This window comes from Pleurodeles waltl, chromosome 10 (assembly GCF_031143425.1).
Source record: "Pleurodeles waltl isolate 20211129_DDA chromosome 10, aPleWal1.hap1.20221129, whole genome shotgun sequence".
Taxonomy (NCBI): Eukaryota; Metazoa; Chordata; class Amphibia; order Caudata; family Salamandridae; genus Pleurodeles; species Pleurodeles waltl.
The window spans coordinates 1,076,413,841-1,076,429,926 of record NC_090449.1 but is presented as its reverse complement, the minus strand read 5'-3'; the positions used below and the strand labels follow the sequence as shown (position 1 = coordinate 1,076,429,926).

The following is a 16,086-nucleotide window of genomic DNA, read 5'->3' as shown; positions in this document are numbered from 1 at the left end:
CCCAGAGCATGGACAGCCAAGCTGTGCCAGTGCATGCACCCAGCACCCCAGAGCAAGGATGGACAAGCTGTGCCAGTGCATGCACCCAGCATCCCAGAGCAAGGACAGCCAAGCTGTGCCAGTGCATGCACCCAGCACTCCAAAGCAAGGACAGCCAAGCTGTGCCAGTGCATGCATCCAGCATCCCAGAGCAAGGACAGCCAAGCTGTGCCAGTGCATGCACCCAGCACCCCAGAGCAAGGATGGACAAGCTGTGCCAGTGCATGCATCCAGCATCCCAGAGCAAGGACAGCCAAGCTGTGCCAGTGCATGCATCCAGCATCCCAGAGCAAGTATGTTAAGCTGCACCAGCACACGCAGCCTTGCACCCTAAAACAAGGACAGCCAAGCTGTGCCAGTGCATGCACCCAGCACTCCAAAGCAAGGATGTGAAGCTGCTTGAGCGCACACAGCCCTGCACCCTAAAGCAAGGACAGCCAAGCTGCATCAGTGCATGCACTCGGCACCCCTTGAATTATGGCACAAATGGCACGGTAAATTACTTCACATCATCTTTTTATGAAGGAGCCTTAAGACTCAGTGAATAACATGTAAGCCAAAGAAATAACTGAAGTCAGTAGTGCACTACCAGAAAGTGGAAGATTTATTTCCGTTATTTAAAGAGAAAACATTGACTGTAAAATATGCTGGTAGCTTTGCTGCCCAAATCCAGTGTGGAAGCTCTACAACCACTCACTCTGTAACGTACCATAGACAAATTGATCAAAATACTTATCACTACTGCTTTAGAAGTGGGGGCTGAGTGCACAGGGGTCAAGGACGCAGGGTGCTCATCAGTGACGGATTATGTGACCTAGAAACTGAACATTACATCAAAGAAAGGTTTCTCCCAGGAGCAACACTGGTGGTCTTACTTCAACATCACCTCCTGCCTCTGAGCTCATGGGGTTTCCCTGACAGGAAGCAGAGCCAAACACACCTGTGCCCAGCATGAAAAGGAGTTTGAATGGTGCCTTCACATCTACGCCAAAGAGTCGTCATGTACCACACAGGCCAGCTGGCATACTTCAGCCTCTTTCTCATCTACACCAAGACATGTACCAGAAGGGGAGGACGGTGGGCATGTCATCAAAGGAAGTGGTGCCCGCAGTACCAAGAGGACAGCTGCCCCTACCGGAACCCTCTCTTACTCCAAGTCAGCCCCTTGTCCCCCAGACGCGCAAGAAGATTCTAAATCACCCAGATCATACGTGGGTAATCAACGGTCAAAGAAACATGAGAACTAGCCAAGTGTGCCCTTGAACATGGTTTGGCCAATGTCAGTGTTTAGTGGGAAGCGAAGGCACTGTTGTTGCCTTGGCCCGGTGGCTTGAGTCTAACTACCTCACAGGAGGGAGCTGAGAAATGGTGAACAATTATAGAATCCAACTGGCGACTCACGGCACTAAGGAGCCTTTCAAAGCGCTACTGCCCGCATGAGGATCACTGCCGGTAACAACATTCTAAAGAACAACCTGAAGAATTCTGCAGACTCCAAATAAAACCTGCATGCCCCTACCATTTGACTACAACACACGTAAGCTGTGGACAGCCTCTTCACCTTCAAAGAGGACTTTGGAAAGAAAGCATGAAGCAAAATGTACTTCTTCATATAAAAATCTGACTGAACTTTAGGTAGAAGGACTGGCGCTCCCCAGAAGTTTTGAACTACCAGAGCGCATTATCAAATAGAAGGTTTGTCAGGGATAAGACTACAGAATCGACTGCCTTTCTAGCAGAGGTGACCACATTGAGAAAGATGGTGTTCCGGGTCATTTGTTTAATGTCACAAGAAGCTGCAGATTCAAAGGGCCCATGAGGCAGCACAAATAATGCAATTAAATGCTAAAGAGTGCAGGACTGTCCGTGCAAATAGGCAAAGCAACCTTTTAAAATGTGGTTTGAAGGAAGAATACTCAAAGAAATATTTTGTATAGGAAACCACTGGCGCCATTATGCCTTTTGCTTCAATGAACCAATAAAATCCTCAATGAACCTAGGGCCTTTCTCCTCTGGCACTGGGGATATGCTGGTCTGGTGCTGCAAATGGTTATCCCCATATACCATGAACAGATCTTGCCCAGTCGGCCTTAAGAGGCAGCAGCAGGTGGGTGAGATATCACGGGAGGATGTGCAGTAGTTAGGATAACCAGAGATCTTTATGTCACTTAGTCACTCGTCCAGCCATGGACCATGAGTTTGAAGCCTGTTGAAGCTATGGCTGATCATTTCCCTTTTCTTCTGCTTTGAGAGAGAGGTGAAAGGTAACATGTCACTATGATTTAAGGCAAAAGCTAAAAAAAAATGTTTTGCCTTATAACTACACCTTAAGAAAAAGCTTGGCTTAAAAGCCTAGCTAATTTTTTATAAGACCTCTTACCCACTGTGTCAAAAACTTGACTTCCTTTTCCAGCGCTACAGAGGAAGACAGGCTTCTGGCTCCATTGAGTTCTCCCCAATGCCAAGCAAGAATGATCAACTAAGGTCTAGCTTCATGTACCGCATCACTTCACGGCAGAGTAATGCCGTTAGCAAATACAGCACCCTTCCGTTTAAATCAGGATGGTGGGTACTTGAAAGGGCTTTTGGGAAAGTGCCTGGGCCAAAATAAATTACCCAGTCCATCCCATGGTGCTGCCCAGTGTCTGTGGTGGGTTTGCTACACTACAATATCCTTCAGTACCATCTTGCCAGGGCCGAGGTCCGTGCCCGGGTAACCCAGGAGTGGAATGGACAGCTTTGGCCCCCAATAGTTAGAAGGAATGGGCAAGGGATGGCTCCGAAACTGGATGCACACAGCCAGGAGGCTCAGGCCTGTTGGAAAGAACAGTCAAAGTGAGGCTGTAATAGAAGCTTAGGGCAGAGTCTGCATCATCAGTAGAGCTGCTGGAGTAAAGAAACTCCCTAGACTCCGAGTGAGCTTACTGGACTGCTCAAATAAGGGGCATACTTGGTTAAAATGTCTGCGACAGCAACTTAAACACTGCGATTAAACAGACTTCACTAGGAAGGTACCCCCAAGGCCGTTGGGTGGAGAAGCAATGCTATGGCTGTAGAGAGCAGAAGGAACCAAGCCTTGAGCAGCATTCTATGAGCTGCTCACGGACCAGGAATCTATAAAATTAGCCAGTAGAAAAGAGAGGACCGAGCGGCTCATGGCTAATTCACCAAGACTCACTCATTCAGGAGCAGCTGTTCTTGGGGCTGAATCAGAAAGAGAAGCATAAGAGAGCACAGAGTGGTCCTGAGTGCACAGGACCTCAGCTGAAGGAAAGGAATCACTGGAGAGCACACAGAGATCCTGAGTGCACGGGCTTCAACTCAAGAAATCACAGGAGGGCACCGAAAGAGCCTGAGTGCATGTGACCTCAGCTCAAGAAATCACAGGAGGGCACTGAGAGAGCCTGAGTGCACGTGACCTCAGCTGAAGAAATCACAGGAGCGCACAGAGAGATCCTGAGTGCCCGGGACCTTCACCTGAAGACATCACAGGAGAGCACAGAGCGATACTGAGTGCATGGGATCTTCAGCTGAAGAAATCACAAGAGAGCACAGAGAGACACTGAGTGCAAGGGATCTTCACCTGAAGACATCACAGGAGAGCACAGAGAGATACTGAGTGCATGGGATCTTCAGCTGAAGAAATCACAAGAGATCACAGAGAGACACCGAGTGCAAGGGATCTTCAGCTGAAGAAATCACAAGAGAGCACAGAGAGACACTGAGTGCAAGGGATCTTCAGCTGAAGAAATCACAAGAGAGCACAGAGAGCCACTGAGTGCATGGGATCTTCAGCTCAAGAAATCACAAGACAGCACAGAGAGACACTGAGTGCACGGGACCTCAGCTGAAGAAATCACAGGAGCGCACAGAGAGATCCTGAGTGCACGGGACCTTCACCTGAAGAAATCACAAGAGAGCACAGAGAGACACTGAGTGCATGGGATCTTTAGCTGAAGAAATCACAGGAGAGCACAGAGAGACACTGAGTGCATGGGATCTTCAGCTGAAGAAATCACAAGAGAGCACAAATAGATACTGAGTGCATGGGATCTTCAGCTCAAGAAATCACAGGCGAGCACAGAGAGAGCCTGAGTGCACGTGACCTCAGCTCAAGAAATCAAAGGAGCGCACAGGGAGACCCTGAGTGCACGGGACCTCAGCTGAAGAAATCACAGGAGCGCACAGAGAGATCCTGAGTGCACGGGACCTTCACCTGAAGAAATCACAACAGAGCACAGAGAGACACTGAGTGCATGGGACCTTCACCTGAAGAAATCACAAGAGAGCACAGAGAGAAACTGAGTGCATGGGATCTTTAGCTGAAGAAATCACAGGAGAGCACAGAGAGACACTGAGTGCATGGGATCTTCAGCTCAAGAAATCACAGGCGAGCACAGAGAGAGCCTGAGTGCACGTGACCTCAGCTCAAGAAATCACAGGAGAGCACAGAGAGATCCTGAGTGTGCCGGACTTTCAGCTGATGAAACCACAAGAGAGCACAAATATATCCTGAGTGCATGGGACCTCAGCTGAAGAAATCACAGGAGGGCACAGAGAGATGCTGAGTGCACAGGACCTACCGCTGAAGAAACCCCCAGAGAGCACAGAGAGATGTTACGTGCATTGGAGCCCCAGCTGAAGAAATCACAGGAGAGCACAGAGAGATAATGAGTGCACTGGACCTCATCTGGAGAAACCAAACGAGCACAGAGAGATTCTGAGTGCACTGGACCTCATCTGGAGAAACCAAACGAGCACAGAGACCTTCACCTGAAGACATCACAGGAGAGCACAGAGAGATAATGAGTGCACGGGATCTTCAGCTGAAGAAATCACAGGAGAGCACAGAGAGACACTGAGTGCATGGGACCTTCAGCTGAAGAAATCACAGGAGAGCACAGAGAGACACTGAGTGCACTGGACCTCATCTGGAGAAACCAAACGAGCACAGAGAGATTCTGAGTGCATGGGACCTCAAATGAAAAATCTTTAAAGTTTCAACCTCACCAATCCTTGAAGCCAGGGACCTGCAGTAAACGTATCAAAACAACAAGACCACTGAGGCGTTCCAAGGAAAAAAACCTATGTGTGTGCCTCCTGTGCAAAAATTACCTCTAACCTGTGCAACAATAAAGTCCAGCTTCCTCCAGCAGAGAGAAGGTACCCGGGAATGAAAGCCAGCGGACAGATTGGTAGAAGGGGGGACTCAGAAGACGCACCAACAGGCCTGGGAGGAGTTCTGAGACACGAGTGTAAGGGGCTCTCAACTTGTGTATAGGCAAAGCTGTAACATAATCCAAAACTTTAGAGTCCCCCATTCCCGTTAAGTGGTAGAAGCAAAGACCAGCATCAGTCTAAGCACCTGTGATTGGGAACTGATGAAATGGGTCTGCAATTACTCCTGTGAGCCAAGAGTGAACATGGATTGCTAGTGCTCCACTGTGACTCACTCAGCCAGACCTGGATCATTGGATTAATTAAAAACACAGACAAGTGACGAGGCAGTATCAACACAAGCCACTAAGGCATTGTCGCTGTCCTCTACCGATATCCTACAAGCAGCACCTGGGAGCACAGGAAGCTTGCAATGTTCTCGGAAGGCACTATAAAAAGCACACAAGCATATAGCTAGTAGCAACTAACACTGGAGTGAGATGGCGCACCAGCACGGGACAGGCTGCAGCCACCACCAGCCGGCACTAATCAGTGTTTTCATCGTCGTAGAACAGCCCAACAGCATGAGGCGAGGCTCTCGACACCCACAAAGTGCATCATTCTTCATCCAAGGAGTGTCAAGACTTTTCTTTCTGGAAAGATCTTCAAAGCTTTTGGCAAATCAAGTTTCATGTCTACTTTTTCCTCTAAGCTTGAAGTCCAAGCAGGCGGGCAGCATTCAGTACATCATCCCTGGTGAGATAGCAGCCGCAAAGTTGCCGGTATCCGTTGAAAGACTCTCGGCCATGCAGGACACGCCAGTTGTCCACAAACAGTGCCTAAAAGGAAAGGAAATGTGTCAGGCCTACATTTTCTCATCTTGCAGCCCCATACAAGCTCTGCTTAGTTATTAATATTATTTGTACTATTATTAGAACTTCTCTATTGCTTTTTATTTCAGTTGTTGTGGGGCAGAGACTGTTCTGAACAGCAATTTTTGCACTAATGACCTGGCTCTATGGAAGAAAGACCGACAGACTTCTCTAATCTACAGAGCATATTTCTTCAGCACTTAATGACCAGATAGGAATTTCTTCGCACCTAAGATGATGCAAACAACAGCCGATCTCTGGTACCTTCTACATGACTCTTTGTGTGACCGACATATTTCCAAACTAGATGCAGACCCAGTCCATCTGCACTGCTTTATGAGTCCCAGACTTACTTCCAAATAACATGCAGACTCAGCCCATCTCTGTTACTTTCTGCAGTGCTGTAGGAGTACCGGACATACTTCCAAGCAGGATGCAGAGCCAATATATCATTGCTACTTATCATACTGCTCTACGAGTCCCAAGTGTACTTCCAAACAAGACGCAGACCCAGCCCATTGTCCTATGAGTCCCGGACGTACTTCCAAACAAGACGCAGACCCAGCCCATCTCTGATACTTATTGCATTGTTCAAAGAGTCCCGGACGTACTTCCAAACAAGACGCAGACCCAGCCCATCTCTGATACTTATTGCATTGTTCTATGAGTCCCGGACGTACTTCCAAACAAGACGCAGACCCAGCCCATTGCTGATACTTATTGCATTGTTCATGAGTCCCGGACGTACTTCCAAACAAGACGCAGACCCAGCCCATCTCTGATACTTATTGCATTGTTCTATGAGTCCCGGACGTACTTCCAAACAAGACGCAGACCCAGCCCATCTCTGATACTTATTGCATTGTTCATGAGTCCCAGACGTACTTCCAAACAAGACGCAGACCCAGCCCATTGCTGATACTTATTGCATTGTTCAAAGAGTCCCGGACGTACTTCCAAACAAGACGCAGACCCAGCCCATCTCTGATACTTATTGCATTGTTCTATGAGTCCCGGACGTACTTCCAAACAAGACGCAGACCCAGCCCATCTCTGATACTGATTGCATTGTTCAAAGAGTCCCGGACGTACTTCCAAACAAGACGCAGACCCAGCCCATCTCTGATACTTATTGCATTGTACTATGAGTCCCAGGCGTACTTCTAAACAAGAAGCAGACCCAGCCCATCTCTGATACTTATTGCATTGTACTATGAGTCCCAGGCGTACTTCTAAACAAGAAGCAGACCCAGCCCATCTCTGATACTTATTGCATTGTTCAAAGAGTCCCGGACGTACTTCCAAACAAGACGCAGACCCAGCCCATTGTCCTATGAGTCCCGGACGTACTTCTAAACAAGATGCAGACCCAGCCCATCTCTGATACTTATTGCATTGTACTATGAGTCCCAGGCGTACTTCTAAACAAGAAGCAGACCCAGCCCATCTCTGATACTTATTGCATTGTTCAAAGAGTCCCGGACGTACTTCCAAACAAGACGCAGACCCAGCCCATCTCTGATACTGATTGCATTGTTCTGTGAGTCCCAGACGTACTTCCGAACAAGACAAAGACCCAGCCCATCTCTGACACTGATTGCATTGTTCTATGAGTCCCGGACGCACTTCCAAAGAAGACACAGACCCAGTCCATTGTTCTATGAGTCCCGGACGTACTTCTAAAAAGAGAAGCAGACCCAGCCCGTCTCTGATACTTATTGCATTGTTCTATGAGTCCCAGACCTGCTTCCAAACAAGATGCAGACCCAGCCCATCTCTGATACTTATTGCATTGTTCATGAGTCCCAGACGTACTTCTAAACAAGACGCAGACCCAGCCCATCTCTGATACTTATTGCATTGTACTATGAGTCCCAGGCGTACTTCTAAACAAGATGCAGACCCAGCCCATCTCTGATACTTATTGCATTGTTCTATGAGTCCCAGACGTACTTCCAAACAAGACGCAGACCCAGCCCATCTCTGATACTTATTGCATTGTACTATGAGTCCCAGGCGTACTTCTAAACAAGAAGCAGACCCAGCCCATTGCTGATACTTATTGCATTGTACTATGAGTCCCAGGCGTACTTCTAAACAAGACGCAGACCCAGCCCATTGCTGATACTTATTGCATTGTACTATGAGTCCCAGACCTGCTTCCAAACAAGACGCAGACCCAGCCCATCTCTGATACTTATTGCATTGTTCTATGAGTCCCGGACGTACTTCCAAACAAGACGCAGACCCAGCCCATCTCTGATACTTATTGCATTGTACTATGAGTCCCAGGCGTACTTCCAAACAAGACGCAGACCCAGCCCATCTCTGATACTTATTGCATTGTTCAAAGAGTCCCGGACGTACTTCCAAACAAGACGCAGACCCAGCCCATCTCTGATACTGATTGCATTGTTCAAAGGGTCCCGGACGTACTTCCAAACAAGACGCAGACCCAGCCCATTGTCCTATGAGTCCCGGACGTACTTCTAAACAAGATGCAGACCCAGCCCATCTCTGATACTTATGGCATTGTACTATGAGTCCCAGGCGTACTTCTAAACAAGAAGCAGACCCAGCCCATCTCTGATACTTATTGCATTGTTCAAAGAGTCCCGGACGTACTTCCAAACAAGACGCAGACCCAGCCCATCTCTGATACTGATTGCATTGTTCTGTGAGTCCCAGACGTACTTCCGAACAAGACAAAGACCCAGCCCATCTCTGACACTGATTGCATTGTTCTATGAGTCCCGGACGCACTTCCAAAGAAGACACAGACCCAGTCCATTGTTCTATGAGTCCCGGATGTACTTCTAAAAAGAGAAGCAGACCCAGCCCGTCTCTGATACTTATTGCATTGTTCTATGAGTCCCAGACCTGCTTCCAAACAAGATGCAGACCCAGCCCATCTCTGATACTTATTGCATTGTTCATGAGTCCCAGACGTACTTCTAAACAAGACGCAGACCCAGCCCATCTCTGATACTTATTGCATTGTACTATGAGTCCCAGGCGTACTTCTAAACAAGATGCAGACCCAGCCCATCTCTGATACTTATTGCATTGTTCTATGAGTCCCAGGCGTACTTCTAAACAAGAAGCAGACCCAGCCCATCTCTGATACTTATTGCATTGTTCAAAGAGTCCCGGACGTACTTCCAAACAAGACGCAGACCCAGCCCATCTCTGATACTGATTGCATTGTTCTGTGAGTCCCAGACGTACTTCCGAACAAGACAAAGACCCAGCCCATCTCTGACACTGATTGCATTGTTCTATGAGTCCCGGACGCACTTCCAAAGAAGACACAGACCCAGTCCATTGTTCTATGAGTCCCGGACGTACTTCTAAAAAGAGAAGCAGACCCAGCCCGTCTCTGATACTTATTGCATTGTTCTATGAGTCCCAGACCTGCTTCCAAACAAGATGCAGACCCAGCCCATCTCTGATACTTATTGCATTGTTCATGAGTCCCAGACGTACTTCTAAACAAGACGCAGACCCAGCCCATCTCTGATACTTATTGCATTGTACTATGAGTCCCAGGCGTACTTCTAAACAAGATGCAGACCCAGCCCATCTCTGATACTTATTGCATTGTTCTATGAGTCCCAGACGTACTTCCAAACAAGACGCAGACCCAGCCCATCTCTGATACTTATTGCATTGTACTATGAGTCCCAGGCGTACTTCTAAACAAGAAGCAGACCCAGCCCATTGCTGATACTTATTGCATTGTACTATGAGTCCCAGGCGTACTTCTAAACAAGACGCAGACCCAGCCCATTGCTGATACTTATTGCATTGTACTATGAGTCCCAGACCTGCTTCCAAACAAGACGCAGACCCAGCCCATCTCTGATACTTATTGCATTGTTCTATGAGTCCCGGACGTACTTCCAAACAAGACGCAGACCCAGCCCATCTCTGATACTTATTGCATTGTACTATGAGTCCCAGGCGTACTTCCAAACAAGACGCAGACCCAGCCCATCTCTGATACTTATTGCATTGTTCAAAGAGTCCCGGACGTACTTCCAAACAAGACGCAGACCCAGCCCATCTCTGATACTGATTGCATTGTTCAAAGGGTCCCGGACGTACTTCCAAACAAGACGCAGACCCAGCCCATTGTCCTATGAGTCCCGGACGTACTTCTAAACAAGATGCAGACCCAGCCCATCTCTGATACTTATGGCATTGTACTATGAGTCCCAGGCGTACTTCTAAACAAGAAGCAGACCCAGCCCATCTCTGATACTTATTGCATTGTTCAAAGAGTCCCGGACGTACTTCCAAACAAGACGCAGACCCAGCCCATCTCTGATACTGATTGCATTGTTCTGTGAGTCCCAGACGTACTTCCGAACAAGACAAAGACCCAGCCCATCTCTGACACTGATTGCATTGTTCTATGAGTCCCGGACGCACTTCCAAAGAAGACACAGACCCAGTCCATTGTTCTATGAGTCCCGGATGTACTTCTAAAAAGAGAAGCAGACCCAGCCCGTCTCTGATACTTATTGCATTGTTCTATGAGTCCCAGACCTGCTTCCAAACAAGATGCAGACCCAGCCCATCTCTGATACTTATTGCATTGTTCATGAGTCCCAGACGTACTTCTAAACAAGACGCAGACCCAGCCCATCTCTGATACTTATTGCATTGTACTATGAGTCCCAGGCGTACTTCTAAACAAGATGCAGACCCAGCCCATCTCTGATACTTATTGCATTGTTCTATGAGTCCCAGACGTACTTCCAAACAAGACGCAGACCCAGCCCATCTCTGATACTTATTGCATTGTACTATGAGTCCCAGGCGTACTTCTAAACAAGAAGCAGACCCAGCCCATTGCTGATACTTATTGCATTGTACTATGAGTCCCAGGCGTACTTCTAAACAAGACGCAGACCCAGCCCATTGCTGATACTTATTGCATTGTACTATGAGTCCCAGACCTGCTTCCAAACAAGATGCAGACCCAGCCCATCTCTGACACTGATTGCATTGTTCTATGAGTCCCGGACGTACTTCCAAACAAGACGCAGACCCAGCCCATCTCTGATACTTATTGCATTGTTCTATGAGTCCCGGACGTACTTCCAAACAAGACGCAGACCCAGCCCATCTCTGATACTTATTGCATTGTACTATGAGTCCCAGGCGTACTTCCAAACAAGACGCAGACCCAGCCCATCTCTGATACTTATTGCATTGTTCAAAGAGTCCCGGACGTACTTCCAAACAAGACGCAGACCCAGCCCATCTCTGATACTGATTGCATTGTTCAAAGAGTCCCGGACGTACTTCCAAACAAGACGCAGACCCAGCCCATTGTCCTATGAGTCCCGGACGTACTTCTAAACAAGATGCAGACCCAGCCCATCTCTGATACTTATTGCATTGTACTATGAGTCCCAGGCGTACTTCTAAACAAGAAGCAGACCCAGCCCATCTCTGATACTTATTGCATTGTTCAAAGAGTCCCGGACGTACTTCCAAACAAGACGCAGACCCAGCCCATCTCTGATACTGATTGCATTGTTCTGTGAGTCCCAGACGTACTTCCGAACAAGACAAAGACCCAGCCCATCTCTGACACTGATTGCATTGTTCTATGAGTCCCGGACGCACTTCCAAAGAAGACACAGACCCAGTCCATTGTTCTATGAGTCCCGGACGTACTTCTAAAAAGAGAAGCAGACCCAGCCCGTCTCTGATACTTATTGCATTGTTCTATGAGTCCCAGACCTGCTTCCAAACAAGATGCAGACCCAGCCCATCTCTGATACTTATTGCATTGTTCATGAGTCCCAGACGTACTTCTAAACAAGACGCAGACCCAGCCCATCTCTGATACTTATTGCATTGTACTATGAGTCCCAGGCGTACTTCTAAACAAGATGCAGACCCAGCCCATCTCTGATACTTATTGCATTGTTCTATGAGTCCCAGACGTACTTCCAAACAAGACGCAGACCCAGCCCATCTCTGATACTTATTGCATTGTACTATGAGTCCCAGGCGTACTTCTAAACAAGAAGCAGACCCAGCCCATTGCTGATACTTATTGCATTGTACTATGAGTCCCAGGCGTACTTCTAAACAAGACGCAGACCCAGCCCATTGCTGATACTTATTGCATTGTTCATGAGTCCCAGACGTACTTCCAAACAAGACGCAGACCCAGCCCATCTCTGATACTTATTGCATTGTTCTATGAGTCCCAGACGTACTTCCAAACAAGACGCAGACCCAGCCCATTGCTGATACTTATTGCATTGTTTTATGAATCTCTGACGTACATCCAAACGAGACGCAGACCCAGTCCATCTCTGATACTTATCACATTGTTCTATGAGTCCTGGATGTACTTCCAAACAAAACGCAGACCCAGCCCATCTCTGATACTTATTGCATTGTACTATGAGTCCCAGGCGTACTTCTAAACAAGAAGCAGACCCAGCCCATCTCTGATACTTATTGCATTGTACTATGAGTCCCAGGCGTACTTCTAAACAAGAAGCAGACCCAGCCCATCTCTGATACTTATTGCATTGTACTATGAGTCCCAGACGTACTTCCAAACAAGACGCAGACCCAGCCCATTGCTGATACTTATTGCATTGTTCTATGAGTCCCAGACATACTTCTAAACAAGACGCAGACCCAGTCCATTGCTGATACTTATTGCATTGTTTTATGAATCTCTGACGTACATCCAAACGAGACGCAGACCCAGTCCATCTCTGATACTTATCACATTGTTCTATGAGTCCTAAATGTACTTCCAAACAAAACGCAGACCCAGCCTAGCTCTAACAAGCTACAAATAAGGGAACCTCACCAGGAGTGAGGATGTAACCAGCTGAGCCTCTGTATGTAGACACAACCCCACACCGGCAGGGCTAGAAACCTCACACTATAGACATCACGCATCGTGACACACACACCAACAGGCTCGAACAGAAGAGACGCTGCTCTAGAACAATGACTGGATACCATAGATTTCTATCTGTTTGCACCAGGACTGCCCAGCCATGGGCTCTTGTCAGAGCTCTGCAGCAGCAACATATTATTTATTTGTAGTATTTATATAGAGCGCTAACATTCATTCCACAGAGGGATATCATGGTGCTGATACGGCCATTTGTTTGGTCAGCAGAGGAGAGACAGGGTGGGGCACGGAGAGTGGGTTCATTAATCTGGGAACAGCTATGTTTTTAGTTTTTTCCTAAACCCAAAGTAGTTCTCAATCAGATGAATACCCAAAGGAAGAGAGATCCAGTGGGTCGCATCCAGGCAGGTGAAGAAGCGACCACCCAATCTGGCCTTCTTGATGCGTTTTATTTTGGATATGGCAAGGTTAGTCGATCTGAAGTTTCTGATAGGTTGGTAAAATTCCACCTTCTGTCTGAGAAGCAGAGGGCCAGAGTCATGAAGAGCCCTCTGGGTATAGCAGAGAAACTTAAACGTAGCTCTCTTTCGTATAGCAGGCAGTAAAGAGGTTTTAGACAAATAGATGTTAGAGCTATATTGCTCCTTGTTGGAGATGGGTTTTGTGGCATTGTTGACCACCTGCAGACACGTTTACAGGTAGACATTGTGTTTTGGAATTAAGTAATCCGAGGGGGTGCATGAAAAACATGGGCAGGGGTGTGAGTGAGTTTGAACATTTATAGAGCGTACCCCAGACACCACCACCCACCCACAGCCAGACGATCAACAACAAAGCACCTTCTGAGAGTCAGTGGTCTCCCTCAATGTGAAGACACTCCTGGATGAGTATTAGTGACTCCTACCACCCCCCTGTGCAGAGGTCTGTGCAAAACCACAACCAATGACTGCAGCAGGACTGAAACCACCCAATGACTGCAGCAGGACTGAAGCCAGCCCATGACTGCAGCAGGACTGAAACCACCTAATGACTGCAGCAGGACTGAAACCACCCAATGACTGCAGCAGGACTGAAGCCAACCCATGACTGTAGCAGGACTGAAACCAGCCAATGACTGAAGCAGGAATGAAACCACCCAATGACTGCAGCAGGACTGAAACCCACCAATGACTGCAGCATTACTGAAACCCTTTTTTAACAACCACTGGCTGCAGCAGTACTGAAACCCTTCTTTTCACAACCAAGGACTGCAGCAGTACTGAAACCGTCCGTTTAACAACTGACTGCAGCAGTACTTAAACCCTTTGTTTAACAACCAATGACTGCATTAGGACTGAAGCCAACCAATGACTGCAGTAGGACTGAAGCCAACCCATGACTGCAGCAGTACTACAACCCTTTGTTTAACAAGCAATGACTGCAGCAGTACTGCAACCCTTCATTTAAAAACCACGACTGAAGCAGGACTGAAACCCAATGACTGCAGCAGGACTGAAGCCAACCCATGACTGGTGCAGGACTGAAGCCAACCCATGACTGCAGCAGGACTGAAACCACCTAATGACTGCAGCAGGACTGAAACCACCCAATGACTGCAGCAGGACTAAAACCAACCCATGACTGCAGCAGGACTGAAATCACCTAATGACTGCAGCATGACTGAAACCACCTAATGACTGCAGCAGGACTGAAGCCAACCCATGACTGCAGCAGTACTGGAACCAACCAATGACTGCAGCAGTACTGAAACTCTTTACCAACCAACAACTGCAGTAGTCCTGAGACCCACCAATGACTGCAGCAGTACTGAAACCCTTCATTTAAAAACCAACGACTGCAGCAGTACTGGAACCAACCAATGACTGCAGCATTATTGAAACCCACCTAAGACTGCAGCAGTATTGAAACCCCCAATGAGTGCAGCAGTACTGAAACTCACCAATGACTGCAGCAGTACTGAAACCCACCAATGACTGCAGCAGTACTGAAACCAACCAATGACTGCAGCAGTACTGACAAACTGCAAGAACCCTGAAGGGAATCTTCAGGAATTGACAGTGAAAGGGTGAAGTTCCAGCCACCAGGCTACACCTGCACAACAAACAGGATCCTGTTCAGAGTTTAGACTACGAAAGCATGTGAAGGGCTTAGGAGGATAAGGTTGTGTTAACGGGTCCGGCCTCCTCTCCTGGTAGTTGACAGAAGAGGTGCAGTGTTAGAAAACATGCTTGAAGTAGGGTTTCAGAAGGGAGTCTGGAGGTTATGTCAGGGTGTAGGGTTTGCATTCCTGAATAGACATGCATATTACAATGCAGTGGATGTTTACTGTGTGATGGTTCAATGACCATCAGCTGATTGAATGGAGTATATAAGTCATCACCGGTCAGATTGGGCGTCTGATGGATATTTCCAGATGATGGGTAAATGAAGCAATGTTTAAACGGAACTTATCCAGGTGTGTGTGTGTGTGTACGCTTCATTATTTAAGCAAACCTAAAGGAGCCGAACAAGGGGAACAGGAGTCAAATGCTGTCTCCACCAGGCAGCCTTGCAAGTAAGAGACTGCGGCATCTAATAAAACAAGATCACAGTCTGTGACAATTTGCACATGGACTGCAGCCTAGCGTACAGCAGCCACTGATGGAGATACTGCTGTAGGTGCTTCAATCCCCCCTATTTTTGCACATCGTGACAGATCGACCCTCGCAGGATAGTGTCCTGCCTGGTAGGCGTAAGTGCCTCGGTCAGCATCTTCTGGCTCCCCAGATGGGGTCCTTGGGACAAGCGCTTGTCCCTCTGGTGTTACTTCTTGGCATATATATCTGTCCTCACTTCTTTTCAATGTCCGTGCCTTGCAATAGCTTGCAGGGGGATGGGGGGCTGCTTGGTCAGTGGTACTTGGAACCTGCAGCCTCCTTGAACCTCTAGATATGGTGGCGTCTGCTGGATCACAGGCGGATGGACCCTTTGTGGCTCCACCTCTGGTTAGGAGCCTCCACCGCATTTTGTGCTTCCATCAGTTTTTGGAAAGGGATTGCAGCATCACCTTCCTGTTTTCGGCAAGGTGTGATCCCTGTGTATATGTGACATTTCCTGCTGTGTTGGGGATGTCGT

General features: G+C 47.8%; 1 protein-coding gene across 5 annotated transcripts in view; it reads right to left on the bottom strand.

Annotated features, from left to right (window-relative positions):
- Positions 1 to 620: 620 nt before the first annotated feature.
- TMLHE (trimethyllysine hydroxylase, epsilon) overlaps positions 621 to 16,086 on the bottom strand; it is a 154,278-nt gene continuing 138,812 nt past the window's right edge. For all 5 annotated transcript variants that reach the window (XM_069212136.1, XM_069212139.1, XM_069212137.1 and 2 more), the window contains exon 8: positions 621 to 6,035. In XM_069212136.1, the coding sequence (XP_069068237.1) occupies positions 5,904 to 6,035 (132 nt within the window). In that variant the 3' untranslated portion in view covers positions 621 to 5,903. The remainder of the gene's footprint in view (positions 6,036 to 16,086) is intronic.